We start from the raw sequence: 20,597 nt of genomic DNA on the forward strand, positions 1-20,597 counted from the left end.
TTGTGATCTACCATTGGAATGAGGGCTTTGGGGAGGGGACAGGCTGCCTCTGTTGCTCTCAGATCCCTGAGAGCCAAGTGTTTGGATGGGAACTGCTTTTGTGGTCTGCTGGGGAGAAGCCTGCCAGCAAAAGCCAACCTACTTGGGGTTGATGTTGGCTGTTCCTGCTGTTTGCCAATTACATCTCACTTGTAAAGTATGCCTTAATTATAGTTTTGCCTGAATTCATTTTAGTAATGGCCACTAACAATGATTTACTCAAGGAAACCTGAACCAAATTGTGTCAAACCACGTGCACCAAAACCCCGAATCAACAGAAATCTAACGTACCAGATATACCTTTCCTGCTCTCCTCATTGAAAATGGGGGGATAGAGAAAATACACATGAACTGAGGTCCTACAGGTGTCAGACATTTTGCTAAGTAAGCACTGGGACAATGACAGTATGGACATGCTAGGAATTTATAGTTTTCCTAAATGGAAAGCAGCTGTTTAATTCCAGTCAATTACCAGGGGCTCCAAGACTTGCCTTGAAGCCAGACAATAAATCATTTCATTGTTCTTTTACTGTTGTTTCCTTTGGCCCAGTTTCATGGTTTTTATGTTTCAGAAGGCTCTATGGACTTCCTCTTCAGATTTGCTTGAAAGTAGGATGTTTTGCCAGCTGCCCAAAGTCCCCAGTGCAATAGCTGCAGCAATCGGTTTGGTGACTAACAGCAGGCTCTCCGTTTAAATCATAAACTACACTGGTAAGCGGGGAGAAGTCCTCTCAATATTTAATATTTTATGATCCAAATACACCAAATGTAGAATGCATTTATGAGACAACTGGGGTAGTCTGAACACAGACTAGAAATTTTGTGTTAACAAATCGTTAATTTTGTAGGTGTGATAATGGTGGCACTGTAGTTATGGCTTTTTTAAAAAAATTTATCTCTTAGAGATACATGCTAAAGTATTTACAGATGAAATGATATGGGTTTTGCTTTACAATAATCCAGCAGGTTTGGGGTAACATAACAGATGAAACAGCATTGGCCATAATGTTCACAGTTGTTTGGGGGCCGGGTTGTGGGTACATGGGGCTGCAGTGTACTACCTCTTGCTTCTTTGTTTCTTGTTGGAAGTTTCTATGGTAAAGTTAAAAAAAACAGTAATAGGCCTAATTATGTTAAACATATTATGTTCCTCCCCACCTACTACCTGCTTACCTACTTATCAAAGGTATTCATAAAGATGGTACTTGTAGAATTAAAGGTAAAGTGTTCTCTGGAAGATCTGAAATCTCTTCATTTTCTTCCACTTTCATTTTGGGTTTGTGGGGGGAACACAGACAAAGGAAATTTGAGAACTTGAGCCCCTCAGCTAAGAAACAGCCACCAGAGGGAAACAGAGAAGCAAGTTTCTACTGACTTGGAACATTTCCAAACTTGGGGGTCAGGGCTGACTGTGACATTGCAAAACAGACTTGTGAACCCAATGATTTCCCTCATCACTACACTTCAGTAATTTTACATACTGATTAAGGGGTTTTAAGAAAAAAATGGCCAAAATTGAAACCTCACATATCTATCACAGGATCCACCTATGCTACCTAGCTGTTCTAGCAGCAAGTCAGAAAACACTTACTTTTAATCACACAGGCACACATTCCACATGTATACTTGAAACCAGAGCGGACTACTTCTTAATATTGTAAGTCACAAAAGGAAGCCAGCTAGAACAATGAAGCAGCTTCTTTTATGTTTAGATATGTGTGTTCAGGTGGGGTGGGATTTGGGGAAAGATGTTCTAGAAGCCACTGTCAGTTTTATTTAGAGTTAATAAAGCTTACCAGGACCCTGGGTCTCATGCAGCATGCAGCAAACAGCAGAGTTAACTGTAAAATATTAAGAGCTGATGAAGATGGAGGGCACTTGAGGAGAAATAAAATATTATGACTTGACACAAACAATGAAGAGTTAGAGGTCAAAAGAGATTAGGTGGAGTGGGGAGGGTAAGAGGTGGGTAGGCTGGTAGTGACCCCTGAAACAATCTCTTTAAGGGAAGCCAGTGGAAATTCTGAATCAGTGACTCTATTAGATCCAACCACTACTTCTCAAGAAGAAAGGCTGATGCCTCCACTTGTACCACCATCATCACACTATGGGAACAAAGTGGCACAGATCTTATGACAGGTTTTCCAGAAGTTAGCCAACTGTTGGTGGAATTACATAAGAAGCCCAGGCCTAGAGCCACTTATATATATGTGGGAGTATGGAAAAGGACAGTCTATTTTGTCAGGCCCTTACTGCTAATAGGGGTGCCACACACCAGCAAGGTTTTCACCCATCTCAGAATTCGAAAATGATGCTGTCACCAACCCCAAATATGCCTGGAGACTGGAGAGACATGTCTCCTTGTATAGGGTCTTCTGCCTGGGTTAGGGATGGGGGACAGTTAACTGAAAGCAACTAGGAGAAAGCCTGGTCTGGGAGAAACTCTCACTGAACACCTGAATAAGGAATATTTATAGGTTTGTGTCACTGAGGTTCAAACAAAAACGCATCTCCTAATTCTGTCAAGCAGACTGTGAAACTACCCCAGGGATTAAGTTAACAAACACCACAGGACTATGAAGGCAGCAGTTAGAGCTTGAAGACAAATTTAGACTTTTCTGATCTTAAAGATCCATTCCTGCTGGTGCAACTAAACATGCCATGACAGATCAGTTAATATATAGTGTGTTCAAAGACGCTTTTTTCTAGCTACTTGAATTTTATCTACTGGGTAATACCCCCAAAAGTTAATTAGTCAGTGAATTTGATCTACAGTGGACTAATTGATGAAAATGTTCAAATTATACTTTTGAACAAAGAATAATCGGATAGCAAGACTGAGTGCCTTCACATATAAAATAGTCACATATAAGATAGTGCCTGTGATAAGGCAGGCACAGGGGAAACGTTTCCTTCTTCTGGAAAATATCCAATAGTTAAGTCAGGAACAACTGGCTAAGATCACAAGGCAAGGACCATGGACATCTTTCAGATCCTCAGGCCCCTTTTGTAAGGACATCACCTAACATTCCATCTGAGGACTCCTTCAGGCACACCGCACAATAACTAGACCTCAAGCACCCACTGGATGTTTCCTTGGTGTTGTTTGGGTCCCACTGGAAAAGCTTTTCTCTTCTCTGGCTCTGAGATGAGGCACGGGTAACTTCAGCAAGCAAAGCCTGCCTGTGGTTACTGACCTATATGGTCACCAGTAGCCCAGCTATCCTGCCTTACCAAATTTCAGGGAAAACAGATGAATTATAAAATCATTCCCTGGGTTGAGGATGGGGCACACGGAGAATACTAGCACCTGAGGGCTCGCCACCAAGTTCTCTGTACCTCAGGCCAGTAACAACCAGGCAGCCCAGACAGAGGGATGGCAAAGGGTGGGACACCCGGACTATGCTGCTTAACCACTGTTGGCTACGGCTACTGAGAACTGAGGCAGGGTGAGGGATGGCCTACAGGCATGGAGAGGCGAAAGCCTCAGATACCAGATGAGCACCTACACCTGCCAGCCAGCTAGGCACCAACCTCTGGCGGGGCAGGACAGAGGGTGCCCAGAGGCTTTTGCTAAGGCTCTTTCTCCCCAACTCTCCACCTGCCCTTTTGTCCATTCTTCTCTCCCTCAGTCCTCTGCAGCCCTTGTTTCCTCCCTCTTCCTACCCTCTCACATCCCTTGTGCTTCTCCTTTCCTTTCCTTCCCTCTCCTCCTTCCTAGAGTTTCAGGGCTTTCCTAAGAGATCTGAACAGAGGGGCTGGGCCTCTGTGAACACACTCTTCCTCTACTCTCAGTTCCCCAAACTCAGAATCTGAGGGTTCCATGCGGACACTGGGAACAGTCAGTGGTATGCAAATGAGTCTATTAGCCCACAGCTCACCTCTGGTCACTGGCCCTCAGCTGCCTCAGTCTCCGGGCCCTGCAGGGAGAAAGAAGCCATGACCCCAGAGAAGCCTACCACTTACTTTTTCTTCTCTTTGTCTCTTTTCAGAGTCTGTGAGCTTCCAGCCTGGGAGCCCTGGGACTGGAGCAGCTCAGCCGCAGTCTTTCTCTGTTTGAAAGCATTCATTTCATCCTCTAGGGATTTCTTTTTATCCTCCAGCTTCTTTTTCTCGTCCTGGTGTAGTTTCTTCAGTCGGTCAAACTTCTCATGTAGCTGGCGGAGAAGCAGAGGGAGTTTTGGACAGTTCCCTGTGAGCGGCTCACGGGTGGGCCAAACCCAGGGTGGGTGGGGACTGGCAAGTGCAACCTGCAGGACCCTGGGACCTTAGGAGATGTCTCTTCCAGGGACTGCTACGATGGCATCAAGCTCTGGATAGTTCCCTTCTCCTGCCAATTTACCTCCAAGTTTCTGCTCCTGAATATGGTCAGAGAACCCTGCATTCTGCTTAATCAAACGTTTTATTTAGAAGAGTTACCACACATGGTTAATAATAATATCAACTGTAATAGTATAACATTTATTGAGTGCTTATTAAAGGCCAGGCACTGACTCTTATAAGCACTTTATATGTATTAACTCATTTAATCACCGCATCAATTCTATAATGTAGGTTCTGTTATTTTCTGCACTTTATGAGGAAACAGAAGGTCGGAGAGTTAAGGAAGTTACCCAAAGTTGATGCATGCTTTAGAGGGTTATATCATGAGATTCCCCAGTAAGAAAGGGGCCCCTGCCTTATTGTATTTCCTCCAGTTATGAAGGACCACCATGGGTTACAGAGAACACTTCAGCAATGCCAAAGTGGGCAAAGGAAATACTTGTCCTCAGACTTGCAAGGAGATAAAGGAATTTTACAAAATGGAGTGAGTACAGAGACCTCAGCCTTGACCAAGGGAAAGCTGAGCTAGCCATGAATAGAGCCAGAGACCCACAGGAGACTAGCAAGAATATTCTGGCACACCACACTGATAAGGAGATCACGGAGCAAGAGGTATTGGTGGTAACAAACTAGAATGCAATTCAGGGTAGTACCCTGAATAGGAACAGCAGCCCAAGCAAATTTTCAATTTCTTTTGAGGATTCAGGAGAGAATTTAGGATTCCGTAGCACTTAGAGCACACCATGAAAAAGATAAGGTCTCTGGGTCCTATAGGTATTTGGGACAGTCACTTAGTAAGGGGTGTAGCTGACAGACTTGCTGTGTACACCAGCTTTTACTAGGCACTCAGGATAGGGTGGTAGAAACTTCTGATCAATTGCTGTAACCTGGCTTTTGGCTATAGGCCTTTCATTCATTTATCTTTGAGATCCCCTCACCTCTCCTCCCAAATGCATTGGGTGACATTTTTCTTCCGAAAAGTGAAACTGAAGTAAAATCAATACCCTTGCCACGGGCTTTGGTGAAAACCCCAGAGAGTCCCAACAGATTACAGAGGAAGAGACTTGGGGAATGATTAAGTGCTTTCCTTATTTATGGTTTTCAAGGCCCAGAGAAGGGAAGCAGTTGCTGACGTGATCAAGCATGTAGTTGAGGCCACTTAATCAGCAGCAGTGAGTGAACTGGTAGGGAGACCCTGGAGACAAGGTGATGGGGGGAAAGGACTAGTTACACTCTATTAGGCACAGCTTAAGTAATGAAAACCCCAGATAGACCAGCAAGCTTTAGTTTAAAAACTCACTAGAGCCGCACAGATTTTTTTTAACGTTAACATGAAATGGAAGAGAATATCCAAGTGAATGGGGGAAAAGTCCAGCTGTCATGGTTTCGGTTTCAGCAAGGTACCCAGCACTGCCTGGGGGCCTCTTTCCCCAGGGCCATCAGAGGAGGTAGGATAGGGCAGGGCAGCCAAGAAAGAGATCAGCTTTCCCTATTGAGCTCCAAACTCCCAGGAAGAGGGGAAAGAATCAGGGACCTTGAGGGGGTATGTCATATCTTGACCCTTGATCAAGCAGCACTCAAGAGAACTTTCTGCGGCAATGGAAATGTTCTATATCTGTGCTATCCAATATAATAGCCACTAGTCACATGAGGGTTAAGCTGTTGAAATGTGGTTAAGGTAACTGAGGAACTGGGTTTTAAATTTTATTTAATTTTAATTCATTTAAATTTAAATAGCCACATGTGGCTAGTGGCTACCATATGGGAGAGCATGGCTCTAGAGAATTAAGTAAGATTGAGAAAAAGTTCCAGCCTTGGGGAATGACGGATCAAGATACAGATCTCACAGCGCGCCCTGGGCCAGGCAAGGCAGGGCTACAGAAGCTGTTCTCCATTCCGGCCTGGAGACTGCAAGGCTCCCACTGGCTGCGCTCTAAGTACAGAAGTCCCTGCCATACCCAAGCTCAGTCCCCTCTTCCTTCCCTCCCAGCACTCAAACTCACATTTACCTCTTTCTCTGCTTCTTTAAGTTCAGCTTCTTTCTCTTTGACTCTCTGGACGAACATCTGTCTCATCTCCTCTTCTTTTTTCTGGAGCTCCCCTAGGAACTCATTCCTTTTGGCCTCGTACGTCTCCTGCAAACTGCACACATGGTGACGTTAATTCGCCTGCCTTTGGAATGGCTTCTGTTCGATGAAAACTGGCCCCAGTGGTCTTCCTTGGGTTCCCGCATCCTCCCTTCCACCATTTGGGGGGGAGGTGCAAAAACAGAACCACAAAGCTGTGGGCAGCTGGCTTGGCATGTGACATAGGGTCACAGGGTTGCTTGAAGGGTATAGGGGGCCTCTGGGAAACTGCAAAGGTATTTGGAATTGGGAGTGGCTTAGAACATCTGCTTCTATACCCTGTTTGTTTGTTTGTTTTGATATCATTAATGTACAATTGCTTCAACAACATTATGGTTACTAGACTCCCCCTATTATCAAGTCACCCCCACATAGCCATTACAGTCACTGTCCATCAGCATAGTAAGATGCTATTGAAATGGCTTGTCTTCTCAGTATATACTGCCTTTCCCATGTCCCCCCACCACCGCTAAATTATGTGTGCTAATCATAATGTCCCTTTTTCCCCCTTATGCCTCCCTTCCCACCCATCCTCCCCAGTCCCTTTCCCTTTGGTAACTCTTAGTCCATTCTTGGTTTCTGTTGAGTCTGTTGCTGTTTTGTTCCTTCAGTTTTTGCTTTGTTCTTATACTCCACAGATGAGTGAAATCATTTGATACTTGTCTTTCTCCACCTGGCTTATTTCACTGAGCATAATACCCTCTAGCTCCATCCATGTCATTGCAAATGGTAGGATTGTCTTCTTATGGATGTCTTCTTATGGCTGAACAATATTTCATTGTGTATGTGCATCATATCTTCTTTATCCATTCATCTACTGATGGACACTTAGGTTGCTTCCATTTCTTGGCTATTGTGAATAGTGCCGCAGTAAACATAGGGGTGCATATGTCTTTTTGAATCTGAGAAGTTGTTTTCTTTGGGTAAATTCCTAGGAGTGGAATTCCAGGGTCAAATGGTATTTCTATTTTGAGTTTTTTGAGGAACCTCCATACAGCTTTCCACAACGGTTGAACTAGTTTACATTACCACCAGCAGTGTTGGAGGGTTCCCCTTTCTCCACATCCTTGCCAACATTTGTTGTTGTTTGTCTTATGGATGTTGGCCATCCTAACTGGTGTGAGGTGGCATCTAATTGTGGTTTTAATTTGCATTTCTCTGATGATTAGTGATGTGGAGCATCTTTTCATGTGCCTGTTGGCCATCTGAATTTCTTCTTTGGAGAAGTGTCTGTTCAGCTACTCTGCCCATTTTTAAATTGGCTTATTTGCTTTTTGTTTGTTGAGGTGTGTGAGCTCTTTATATAATTTGGATGTCAACCCTTTATCGGATATGTCATTTATGAATATATTCTCCCATACTGTAGGATGCTTTTTGTTCTATTGGTGGTGTCCTTTGCTGGACAGAAGCTTTCCGGTTTGATGTAGTCCCACTTGTTCATTATTGCTTTTGTTTCCCTTGCCCAGGGAGATATGTTCATGAAGAAGTTGCTCATGTTTATGTCCAAGAGATTTTTGCCTATGTTTTTTTCTAAGAGTTTTATGGTTTCATGACTTACATTCAGGTCTTTGATCCATTTGGAGTTTACTTTTGTGTATGGGGTTAGACAATAATCCAGTTTCATTCTCTTATGTGTAGCTGTCCAGTTTTGCCAACACCAGCTGTTGAAGAGGCTGTCATTTCCCCATTGTATATCCATGGCTCCTTTATCATATACTAATTGACCATATATCTTTGGGTTAATATCTGGACTCTCTATTCTGTTCCACTGGTCTGTGGGTCTGTTCTGGTGACAGTACCAAATTGTCTTGACTACTGTGGCTTTGTAGTAGAGCTTGAAGTTGGGAAGCGAGATGCCCCCTGCTTTATTCTTCCTTCTGAGGATCGCTTTGGCTCTTCAGGGTCTTTTGTGGTTCCCTATGAATTTTAGAACTATTTGCTCTAGTTCATTGAAGAATGCTGTAGGTATTTTGATAGGGATTGCATTGAATCTGTAGATTGCTTTAGGCAGGATGGCCATTTTGACAATATTAATTCTTCCTAGCCAAGAGCATGGGATGAATTTCCATTTATTAGTGTCCTCTTTAATTTCTCGTAAGAGTGTCTTGTAGTTTTCAGGGTATAGGTCTTAGGTCTTTCACTTCCTTGGTTAGGTTTATTCCTAGGTATTTTATTTTTTTTGATGCAGTTGTGAATGGAATTGTTTTCCTGATTTCTCTTTCTGCTAGTTCATTGTTAGTGTATAGGAATGCCACATATTTCTGTGTATTAATTTTGTATCCTGCAACTTTGCTGAATTCAGATATTAGATCTAGTAGTTTTGGAATGGATTCTTTAGGGTTTTTTATGTACAATATCATGTCATCTGCAAACAGGGACAGTTTGACTTCTTCCTTGCCAATCTGGATGCTTTTTATTTCTTTGTGTTGTCTGATTGCCGTGGCTAGGACCTCCAGAACTATGTTGAATAACAGTGGAGAGAGTGGGCATCCCTGTCTTGTTCCTGATCTCAGAGGAAAAGCTTTCAGCTTCTCACTGTTCAGTATGATGTTGACTGTGGGTTTGTCATATATGGCCTTTATTATGTTGAGGTACTTGCCCTCTTTACCCATTTTGTTGAGTTTTTATCATGAATGGATGTTGAATTTTGTCCAATGCTTTTTCAGCATCTATGGAGATGATCATGTGGGTTTTGTCCTTCTTTTTGTTGATGTGGTGGATGATGTTGATGGATTTTTGAATATTGTACCATCCTTGCATCCCTGAGATGAATCCCACTTGATCATGGTGTATGATCCTCTTGATGTATTTTTGAATTCGGTTTGCTAATATTTTTTTGAGTATTTTTGCACCTATGTTCATCAGGGATATTGGTCTGTAATTTTCTTTTTTTGTGGTGTCTTTGCCTCGTTTTGGTATTAGAGTGATGCTGGCCTCGTGGAATGAGTTTAGGAGTATTCCCTCCTCTTCTTCTTTTGGAAAACTTTAAGGAGCATGGATATTAGGTCTTCACTAAGTGTTTGATAAAATTCAGCAGTGAAACCATCTGGTCCACAGGTTTTGTTCTTAGGTAGTTTTTTGATTACCAATTCAATTTCTTTGCTGGTAATTGGCTTATTCAAATTTTCTGTTTCTTCCTGGGTCAGCCTTGAAAGGTTGTACTTTTCTAGAAAGTTTCAATTTCTTCTAGTTATCCAGTTTGTTACCATATAATTTTTCATAGTACTCTCTCATAATTCTTTGTATTTCTGTGGTGTTCGTAGTGATTTTTCCTTTCTCATTTCTGATTCTGTTTATGTGTGTAGACTCGATTTTTTTCTTGATAAGTCTGGCTAGGGGTTTATCTATTTCGTTTATTTTCTCAAAGAACCAGCTCCTGCTTTCATTGTTCTTTGTATTGTTTTATTCTTCTCAATTTTATTTATTTCTACTCTAATCTTTATTATGTCCCTCCTTCTACTGACTTTGGGCCTCCTTTGTTCTTCCTTTTCTAGTTTCATTAATTGTGAGTTTAGACTGTTCATTTGGGATTGTTCTTCTTTCCTGAGGTAGGCCTGTATGGCAATATATTTCCCTATTAGCACAGCCTTCGCTGAGTCCCACAGATTTTGTGTTGTTGAATTATTGTTGTCATTTGTCTCCATAAATTGCCTGATCTCTGTTTTTATTTGGTCATTGATCCATTGATTATTTAGGAGCATGTTATTACGCCTCCATGTGTTTTTGGGCTTTTGCATTTTCTTTGTGTAAGTTATTTCTAGTTTCATACCTTTGTGATCTGGTACAATTTAAATCTTTTTGAATTTTCTGAGGTTCTTTAAGTGGCCTAGTATATGATCTATTCCATGTGCACGTGAGAAGAATGTGTATCCTGTTGCTTTTGGATGGAGTGTTCTGTAGATGTCCGTTAGGTCCATCTGTTCTAATATGTTGTTCAGTGCCTCTGTCTCTTTACTTATTTTCTGTCTGGTTGATCTGTCCTTTGGAGTGAGTGGTGTGTTGAAGTCTCCTAAAATTAATGCATTGCATTCTGTTTCCCCCTTTAATTCTGTTAGTATTTGTTTCACATATGTAGGTGATCCTGTGTTGGGTGTATAGATACCTATAATAGTTATATCCTTTTTTTGGACTGACCCTTTTATCGTTATGTAATGTCCTTTGTCTCTTGTGAGTTTCTTTGTTTTGAAGTCTATTTTGTCTGATACAAGTACTGCAACTCATGCTTTTTTCTATTATTTTTTTTATGATTATTCGTTTGATTTTTATACTTGATTTATATGTGAATCCCACATTTCTCCCTTATTATTATTATTATTATTATTTTTAATAAAATGCTGAAGTGGTAGGTAGATGCCAGATAAAGGTAGAAAACATAGTTTAGTGCTGTAAGAGAGCTAATGTTGATGATCAGGTGTGCGCCTATAGACTAAGTATTAATCCAAGCTAGACAAGGGCAACAAAACATCCACGGATGCAGAAGATGTCTCTCAAAACAGGGGGGGTGAGGTTCTAAGCCTCACCTCTGTTGATCCCCAATTTCTCACCTGAAGGCCCCCCTGTGACTGTGCCTGTCTTAGGTTGTTCCTCCCTTGAGGAATCTTACCCATCCCTGGCTAACCAGTCATCTTCCGGGGCCATACAGGGAAATGTAAAGTTGGTAAGTGAGAGAGAAGCATTATTGTTTGAAAAGGTTAGCTTTTTACTTCTTTGCACATTTATGCCCTGATTTCTCACTATTATTTGCATGAAACATCTTTTTTCATCCCTTTACTTTCAGTGTGTATGTCTTCGGGTTTGAATTGAGTCTCTTGTAGGCAGTATATAGATGGGTCTTCTTTTTTTATCCATTCAGTGACTCTATGTCTTTTGATTGGTGCATTCAGACCATTTACATTTAGGATGATTATCGATAGGTATGTACTTATTGCCATTGAAGGCTTTAGATTCGTGGTTACCAAAAGTTCGAGGGTAATTCCCTTACTATCTAAGTCTAATTTAACTCACTTCATATGCTATTACAAACACAGCCTAAAGGTTCTTTTTTTTCCCCTCCTTTTTATTCCTCCTCCAGTCTTTGTATGGTATGAATCATATTCTGTACTCTTTGTCTATCCCTTGGGTGTCATCTATTTAGCCTTAGGAATACTTCCATCTATAGGAGTCCCTCCAAAATGCACTGTAGAGGTGGTTTGTGGGAGGTAAATTCTCAGCTTTTGCTTAACTGAAAATTGTTTAATCCCTCCTTCAAATTTAAATGATAACCTTGCTGGGTAGAATATTCTTGGTTTGAGGCCCTTCTACTTCATTGCATTAAATATATCATGCCACACCCTTCTGGCCTATAAGGTTTCTGTTGAAAAGTCTGGTGATAGCCCGATGGGTTTTCCTTTGTATGTCATCTTTTTTCTCTCTCTAGCTACTTTAAAAAGTCTGTCTTTATCCTTGATCTTTGCCATTTTAATTATTATATGTCTTGATATTGTCTTCCTTGGGTCTCTTGTGTTGGGAGACCTGTGCACCTCCATGGCTTGAGAGACTATTTCCTTCCCCAGTCTGGGGAAGTTTTCAGCAATTACCTCCTCAATGACACTTTCTATCCCTTTTTCTCTCTTCTTCTTCTTCTGGTTCCCCTATAATGCGAATATTGTTCCATTTGGATTGGTCACACAGTTCTCTCAATATTTTTTCATTCTTAGAGATTCTTTTTTCTCTCTGTGCCGCAGCTTCTTTGTATCTCTTCTCTAATTTCTATTCCATTTACCATCTCTTCTTCTACATCTAATCTGCTTTTAAATCCCTCCGCTGTATGTTTCATTTCAGATACGGAATTGCTTAATGATTGAATCTGTCTTAAATTCATTCCTGAGTTCTTCAATGTTTTTCTGTACCTCCATAAGCATGTTTATGAGTTTTATTTTGAACTCTCTTTCAGGAAGATTGGTGAGTTCAGTTTCATTTGGCCCTTTTTCTGGGGTTTGTGAGATTTTGGTCTGAACCATGTTCTTTTGACATTTCATATTTCTGTGTGGTGCCCACTAGTGCCCAAAAGCTTCAGTCTCTGGAGCTGCTCAGCCCCTGGAGTGAAGCTGGGTGTCATAGGGGAGTGGGGCTGGTGCCTGGGGGGAGGAAAGATTTGTTTCCTGATTCCCGTCTGTGGTGCCTGTTTCCAGTGTCAGAGTCAGTGGGCTAAGCACAGAGGTGTACGCCTCTGTAATTTGCGTCTCTAGCTGTTGTAGGCGGGGCCTACCTCTGACTGGCCTGACGCCTGCGCAGTGACTGCTGGTTTGCAAGCAGGTGTGGGCAGGCCAGTAGGAAGGTGCAGCAGGCTGTGTGTCACAGTGGGGGGCCTCAGAGCTGAGTAGGCAGCCAGGGGGATGGAGCACCTGAAGCTTCTCAAAGTGCCCAACCAGCTGGGCAGAGCGCACTCAGACAACCTTGTGCAGCTCTCCCTTCTCCCGTGCAGCAAGCTCCGTGCAAACCCCACCCCTTCAGCAGCCCTCTTGCTGCTAGGAAGCCTCTCCGACCACCTGTCTTTCCTCTGACACAGAGCAGTCAGACGTGGATCTCCTCCTCCACAAACGGCAGGAATCTCAGTCTCTCAAGCACTCTGCCTGTTCCAGCTCCCCAACATCCAAAGCACCACACAGTACAGGTTTCTGCTTACAAAGCAGATCTCCAGGGCTAGGTGTTCAGCAGTCCTAGGCTTCCACCACTTCCCCATTACATTTCTCTTCCTGCCGCCAGTGAGCTGGGGTGGGGGAAGGGCTTGTGTCGCACTGGATCAAGGCTTTGGTACATTATCCTGTTTCGTGAGGTCTGCTCTGTTTGTGAGGTCTGTATGCAGTCTGGTTCAGCCTTCTTTCTTGTTGTTGTTTTAGGGTTAGTTGTATGAATTAACTATATTTTCATACTATTTGTGGTTTGGGGAGGAGTTCTCCGTCTCACCTCTCATGCCGCCATCTTGAATCCCCTCAAATGCATTATATACTCTGGTTTTACAGATGAACAAACAGGCCCAGAGAGGTGAGATGACTTGCTTAAGACCACACAGCTAGGTAGAGACAGAGGTAGGACCAGAAGCTGAGTCTCCTGTCTCTTGGTCTGGGTCCTCCCACTGCACTATGCTGCCAGGTCTTGGCTCTGAAACTGAGCACATTAATGAACTACTTCAACAAACACTTGCTACTCCACCGTGGGTGAGACACATGACTAAGTGACATTATGCTAGTCATTTAACATCTGGAGCCAACGGCCACTATGCCTGCCATCAAGGAACTCACAGTCTAGTGGGAGATGCCTGAACCAGGACTGCCCCTGGCCAGGACTTGGTTTCAAAGAAATAAGAGTTAGCCTGGCAAAGAAGAGGAGGAATCCTGCTCTGCAGAGGGCAGCATGTGAAAAGGCACAGGTACAGAACAAATGGCCACCTGGGGAGCCAGGCACAGTCCCGCACAGCTGGAGAGTACCATGTAAGCTGTGGAGTAGTGGGAGATGAAGTCCCTGAGTGTGGCAGCAGAGAGCAGGTGCTGGATGCCATATAACAGATATGGACATTTATCTACTACAGGATTTTAAGCAAGAGGACTTACTTGATCCAATTTGAAAATGAGAGAGACAACTCTGGCTGTTGTGTGAAGGGCAGACTTTCAAACAATCCAAGTAAGAAATGATGGTATCTTAATGTTAAGGGCTGGTAGGGAATGAGAGATCCAGGGGAAATTAAGGAACAGGATGGCGGCACAACGCCCAGGCCTTGGGGGGACTCAAAGGTGATTCCAGCTTTTTGGCTTGGACAGCCAGATGGACAGTAGTACCATGAACTGTAACCAAGAACCCTGGAGAAGGAATGGGTTTAAGAGGGAAGAAGACTAAATTTTAGACAACTCAAGTTCCAGGTACATCCTCCATGGGATGACTGAGTGAAAAATATCCAGTTACAGTTGGACCAGTTTATCTAGAGCTCAAAAGTAAGATTTTAGCATGGGAGTCATCTGTTTCTAGGTGGTAATTAAGGTTTTGAGAGCAGAAAGAACCAGCTGCAAAGAGAATAAAGAGAATAGAGCAGAAGCCCTCAGAAAGAATCCTGGGGCAAACCAACACCTAAAGGAGTAAGCTGAGGAAATGGAGGCTGAGGAGTAGTGAGAGAGACAGCACTCAAACCAGCCAGACCGTTATCGGAAAAGCCAAAGGTACACGGAATTTGAGGAAGGAGGCAGCAGGAAAGAGTGCCAAATGTCACACTGAGATAAAAAAAGATCGGACTGAGGCCACACTGAGATTGGCCATGAGTATGTGATTGCTGACAGTAGAGGAAGGCATTTATTTCAGTGATATGGTGGGGTCAGAAGTCAGTAAATAAGGGACAACTCTCGCTCCTTCCCATCGCAGTCAAATGTCCTGACAACAGAGACTGGCTAGGAGGAGCAGTGAAGGGAGTTTCTTTAGGATGAGAATACTGGCATGCAAGGGAAGCAGTGCAGAGGATGAAGCTGTGGGTACCAGACACTTGGGTTGGAGCACACCTCTTCCTCCACAATGCAGATTAAAGCTGTCTGAGAGGAAGGTGAAAGAAAGCTGAGGGAACACCCACCAGAGAGACAAGTGCAGCTTCTCCACCCCCAGGAGTTCTGCCATCCGAGTCCCTGAAGGGAAGTGAGCCCACCCTTCTGAAAACAAGTGTCCAGAAGGACTGGGATGCTCTGCCCCCAGGCTGGCTTTCTGCTGTGAATGGGTACTGTGGGATCTCGGAAGCCATTCCAAAGCCTTCTTAGCCTACAAACATCCCCCTCACTTTCCTATGCAGGCCTGACATTTTCTGAAAGGAGACCGAGCCACAGCAAAGGGCACCACATGGTAATTTAACATGTCACATATTAAATTATGTCACATATCATGCATACAGATCAAACACGTATGCTTGGCATATCGCTCCTATCAGCATCATAAACTGCTTTCAAAAACATTCCTCTTCTCTGAAAGCATCTTAGATTCTGATTTGGGAAGTATTTGATGATTAACATCCTGTGGTTCAAAACAAACCTTGCACTTGAATGCAAATACTAAGGGACAGTGAATGCAGATCGATATGCGTACAACGACTGCTACCTGGTCACCTCTGGTTTTGATGAATGGGAGGAGGGTAAAGGACAGAGTGAAACCTGGCAGAACAGGAGCTGGATGAACAAAGTGGGGGCAGAGGGCAGGCGCAAATGGCCATGTTGTGGATCAAGGCCTCAGCTCAGGGCTGGCATCTGGCACAGTCAACTGCTGCTGCCTTATGTGTGCTTATGGCAGGGACCCCATCGGCCTTGCTGGGCCTCTGGACCTCCTCCCTGTGCCAGTGTGTACACCAAGCGCACCCTGTCACAGCTCCACAGCTCCCCTGGCAAGTGTGCAGAGGCAGAGGGGGGACCAGCAAACAGAACTGGCCCGGCTTCCAGAACCTCTGGGTGGGCTGAGCTGATCTGGGCTTGGCTGGCGGGAGAGGTACCTGAAGGGTTTGCTGTCGGGGTCGGTGTCCTTGAAGCCCATCTCCTCCAGCTTACAGCGGCGGTAGAGTTCATAGTGCCGGCTGTGCGTCTGCTCGCGTAGATCCTCCATGTTCACCCGGATCAGCATCTCCCGCAGCTTCACAAAGTCGCAATGGGCCTCATTTTCAACTGCATAGCAGTGGGTGGGGTATTGAAAGTACATTGAAAGGAAGGTCAGAAGCATAGGAAAAGGACTGAATGAGAGGTGATTTGTCGAATAGTGACACTGCCTTTCAATCTGCATCTATAGAGCCTGTGGATTTGCTTCCTAATTTATTTTTCTACTGAAAATGCAAATTAAAAGTTACAAAATTGACAGTAATGGAAAGCTGCAATACCATAAAAAATAGCTAAGACATTCAGCAGCACCTCAACACAAATTCCCCAATCAAACACTGAGGAATTTGCTCTGCACCACTTGTATGACAATGGCAATGTGCAGTCAGCCATCTGTCTGATAAATATTTGCAGAATCTCTCTTCCCAGTATTGTATGTAGCTGGGAATTCAGAAACGAAGTCATGGAGTGTTGACCTAAGAAGCTTACAGTTTAGTGGAAGAATAAATGCAAATAGACAAATAAAATGCACTACAAAAATGACCAAAATGGAGGCATATAGCCAGGGTGCAATAAAAGCCCAGGAGAGGGCAGCCCAAGAACTCCTGGGAGAGTGGAGGCTACACCAAAGAGGCAACTCCGGGGATGTTTCAAGTGAAGAATAGGAATTTATCAGACAGATAAGGGAATAGTCCTTGCAAGGTGTCAGTGAGGTTAGGCAAGGTTATATACAAGTAACAAGTTGCACAGTTAGGATTCAAATCCAGGCAATCTAAAGGGGAGGCAAAGGCCAAAGTCTTCAAAGAATAAGGTGGAGGACCTAGGACATCATTAGGTGACAGTGACAAGGAGGGGTATAGACCACAGGTGCGCATGGGGATGGTAGAAGCTTCAAAGGTGGTGTTTTTTAGAGGGTAGACAATGGCCAGTCAAGCAGCAGTGATGATCAGGATAAAGTGGACCCCACTTTCCAGCCTGAGTGAACAAGCCCCCTCCTCAAAAGATGCAGCTAGGTGTGCATTTGGGACAGTGGCTAAGAAGGTCAGAGATGTAGATCAAATTATAGAAAAGGGACTTGTGGTCAGAACTTCCAGGTTGTGAGCAGTGCCCCTGTACGTGTCTCCAGGCAGGGCTCCACTGTGTCTAGCCTGACCGTGTGCATTCAGTGGTGTCTGAGGTGATGAACAGGCACAGTCACCCCAGATTCTGTCTTGCAGGGTCTGGGAGAAGGTAGTGGGGGCAGGGAAGGGGTCTGGGAGGTCAGGGTGAGGGCACAGTTGCAGCAGGCTGCCTGCAGCCATCAGAGTAACCCTTCCAAAGCCCAAATGGATTCACAACTGCTCTGCCCGAGTCCCACTGCCTTTGGGATAAAGCCTCCTGCTGTCGCAGAACACAAGCTAACATTAAAAAATCACATCAGTCAGGCAACTTCTCAGGACCCTCTCCTCCTCCATCTCTGGACAGTGATCCCTGGTGGCCAGTCAGGAGTAGTGACACCAAAATCCCTGCCAAGCACCCAGCAAGTACACAGCTTCTTCCTCACTCAAACAGAATGGTGACCAACTTCTAAGAAAAATCTTCAAAACCCCCTTTGCTGGATAGGTGTGGGGTGGTCTAAATTGGAGGAAGTCACTGTAACCACATCAGCTGGCTCCTCATTTTACCTCAGCTTCCTGTCTCTCAGACCACGAATTCATTCCCGGGGTGGGCTGTTGGTTCAGAAACCATTTGCAAATGTTCCTAGCAGAGCATCCCAGTCTCAGGCTGCAGAGAAGACCAAAACCTCACACAGCTCTGATAACCAGATTTGTCTTACCTATGGAAAATCCAGCCATCGCCGGAGAAGACCAAAACCTTGCACAGCTCTAATAACCAGGTTTGTCTTATCTATGGAAAATCCAGCCATCGTCGGAGGGTCTCCAGTGTGCCCCAAAGCACGCCAGACTCTGTATGCGATGAGGACAATGTCCCACCCACTTTTGGTTGCTCAGTGGCAGGGAGACATTTACAGTGAACCAGTCACCTTCTCACACACAGTGCCCCTGCAATCTGAGACCCAGCTTGTAGCTGGAGACTCAGAGGACCAGACACCGCTCCCACTCAGGACAATATCCTAGGCCTTGCTTCATCCACTGAACTGACTAGTTCCAAGGGTAACTTAGCATGTTTGAGGAAGATCACAAAAGGAACTCTCCTGAGTGTACATACAATGTCTGTTTTTAAGTTAAGAAATAATCATACGTACAACACAGTGGGTGAAATGTGCAATTTGAAGAATTTTAAAAAATGAATACCAATGTATCCATGACCCAGGTGAAATAGAACCAGTACTTTAGAGTACCTTTGTGTCTCTTTCTGATCTCATGCCCCCACCTTCCCTGTCACGAGACTCTACCACTATCCTGATTTTTGGCTTTATCAGTCATTTGCTTTTCTTTATACTTTTACCACTTGGGTACAAACTCCTAAAGATAACTACCTTGTTTAGCTTTGTCCACTTTGGAAATTGATATAATGGAATCATACAGCATGTATTCTTCTATGATCTATTTAGCTCAACATTATGTTTCTGAGATGCATTCACGTAGCAGTAACTATAATCCATTTTCGCTGCTGTATAATATTCCACTGTGTGACCATTTTTGCAGTTCATCCAGTCTATTTTTAAAGGATATCTGGGTTGTTTCTAATTATTTGCTATTATGAACAACACTGCTATGAATGTTCTTGTACATCTCCTGGTATACTTGGGCAAGTACACATGCTTTCTTACCCACTCCTTGCCTTGATCCAGGTACAAATGTTTTTGTTTTAGGAATGCTTCTTCCATTAGAAACAAAGAGAGCTTGCTCATGCCAGAGAATCCAGGTGTGGAGCCAGAGTTTGCCCACCAGTGACCCCCATGGCTGTTAGAAGCCCAAGTCAAATGAGTAGACAGTGGGACAAGTTAGGGATTGGTCACAGAGTAGATGGAGACAAAGAGACAGATACAGGGGCTCTCTGCTCTCTGTCTCCTGGAGACTCACTCACCCTGCACTGTGCCCCAAGGATACTGCCGTGCCTTCATCATCTTGTTGCCTATCTTCAGTTCTTCTGTGCTGCCAATGACAGCAAATGGCAGGTGGGCCTGAAACACAAGGCAAATGAAAGCTCAGAACTCCAAGGGCAAAGCACAGAGTGTCCCACAATACAACTGCTGCTCCTTTCTGGAGCCTTGGGCCCCCACACTGCAGTGTCCCTCACCGTCATCATCGATAGGCATTTCTTAAGTTCTTGAGCTGTGTGGGGGAGAAGAGGCCTAGTCCAAGCTTCTGCTGGTCAGAAATTCACAACAGAAGGTAACAGTGACATGGCGGAATGCGTAGAGAACAAAGATGGAAAATAAGCACAATTATAATAAGCAGATGCACAGATGAGCTAGCTATTCAGTATTCACTGTGCTGAGGGAAAAAGCCTTCTGAAGGTGGGTGAGTGAAATGAGGGGGCTCTGTGTGGCTAGAGGGGCTAAGGGAGGACTAAGGGGGCTGGGATCCCTAACCCCCATGCCCCGAGTGAGAGCCTCAAGAACCGGTATAGACTGTACTGAAACCACTCTGCTGACTGAGCCATTTGCTCCCTGTTCTCATCCTTCTCTGGAGTAAGGGCTCATGCAGAACTTTAGCCTAGAAGTCAAGTCCCCAAGTATTTACCTACATGCCTATTACTGTGCTGGGTTCTGTTTTAGGTGCTATAAGGGAGACAAAAGAAGTAGAAGACACACTCCCTTGTCCTCTAGGAGCTTACAGTCTTGTTGGAGAAGCCTGAATTACATACCTGGACTATGACTAAGGGCTCAAATGTATGGTCTGGTGCCTTGCACACAGTAGGTGCTTAATGATTCCTCCTTGAATGGCAGTGGCCATGGGAACAGCAGAAAGGAAAGAAAGGCAAAGTACATGTGGGTATGAGCCTGGTGCTTGCAGGGGTGAAGAGGAGCTAGGCCTGGCTGGTGAAAGCTTTGTGGCTCAGAAATGAGGCAGCTGCCCCCATGGGGTAATGTGGGGCTGGGGAAATGCTCATGGGGAGCTAGCCAGGTTTTAGGTGCTGGGTGACCCCTGACCAAATGGAACCACTGAACAAATACTGTTTACAAACCAGGTGATCCTGGATGGGGTTTTACCTAAAAGGGCTGTACACAGGTAAGTAAAAAGTCCACTGGAGCAAGGATTCTTAGTCAGCTTGGAGAAACAGGCCTCGACCACAGATACTGTGACCCATATCCATTTGCTCCCTCATCCATTCTACGAATACATACAGAGCTCCTACCATGTGCTAGGCATTAAGAAGAATACCATATTGAAAAAGCTCAGAGCCTGCCCCAGAGAGTACACAGTCTGGCAGGGGAGAAAGACATGGCAACGAAAATACAGTAAGGTCAGGATTATAAGCAGAAGCTCATGTGCTGGAGACACACAGAGGAGGGAGTAGCTAACTTTGTGGGAAGTCAAAGCAGGCTTCACAGAGTAGCTAACAGCAATTGTAC

The 20,597-nt window shown here is 44.2% G+C and overlaps 1 protein-coding gene across 6 annotated transcripts in view; it reads right to left on the reverse strand.

The window, feature by feature from the left end:
- SEPTIN6 (septin 6) overlaps window positions 1-20,597 on the reverse strand; it is a 70,111-nt gene that overhangs the window by 5,753 nt on the left and 43,761 nt on the right. For 5 of the 6 annotated variants that reach the window (XR_012127271.1, XM_073227396.1, XM_037016915.2 and 2 more), the window contains exons 6-9: window positions 19,106-19,202; window positions 15,979-16,147; window positions 6,372-6,504; window positions 4,006-4,196 (exon numbers count right to left, since the gene is read on the reverse strand). Coding sequence is in view for 5 of the 6 variants with exons in the window: in XM_073227396.1 (XP_073083497.1) it covers window positions 4,006-4,196; window positions 6,372-6,504; window positions 15,979-16,147; window positions 19,106-19,202 (590 nt within the window). In the remaining variant the exon portion in view is untranslated. Of the gene's footprint in view, window positions 1-1,835; window positions 1,881-4,005; window positions 4,197-6,371; window positions 6,505-15,978; window positions 16,148-19,105; window positions 19,203-20,597 lie in introns of all 6 variants that reach the window. The other variant, XM_073227397.1, reaches the window with a different exon arrangement.

The sequence above is a fragment of the Manis javanica genome, chromosome X, assembly GCF_040802235.1.
Source record: "Manis javanica isolate MJ-LG chromosome X, MJ_LKY, whole genome shotgun sequence".
In the NCBI taxonomy this organism is placed as follows: Eukaryota; Metazoa; Chordata; class Mammalia; order Pholidota; family Manidae; genus Manis; species Manis javanica.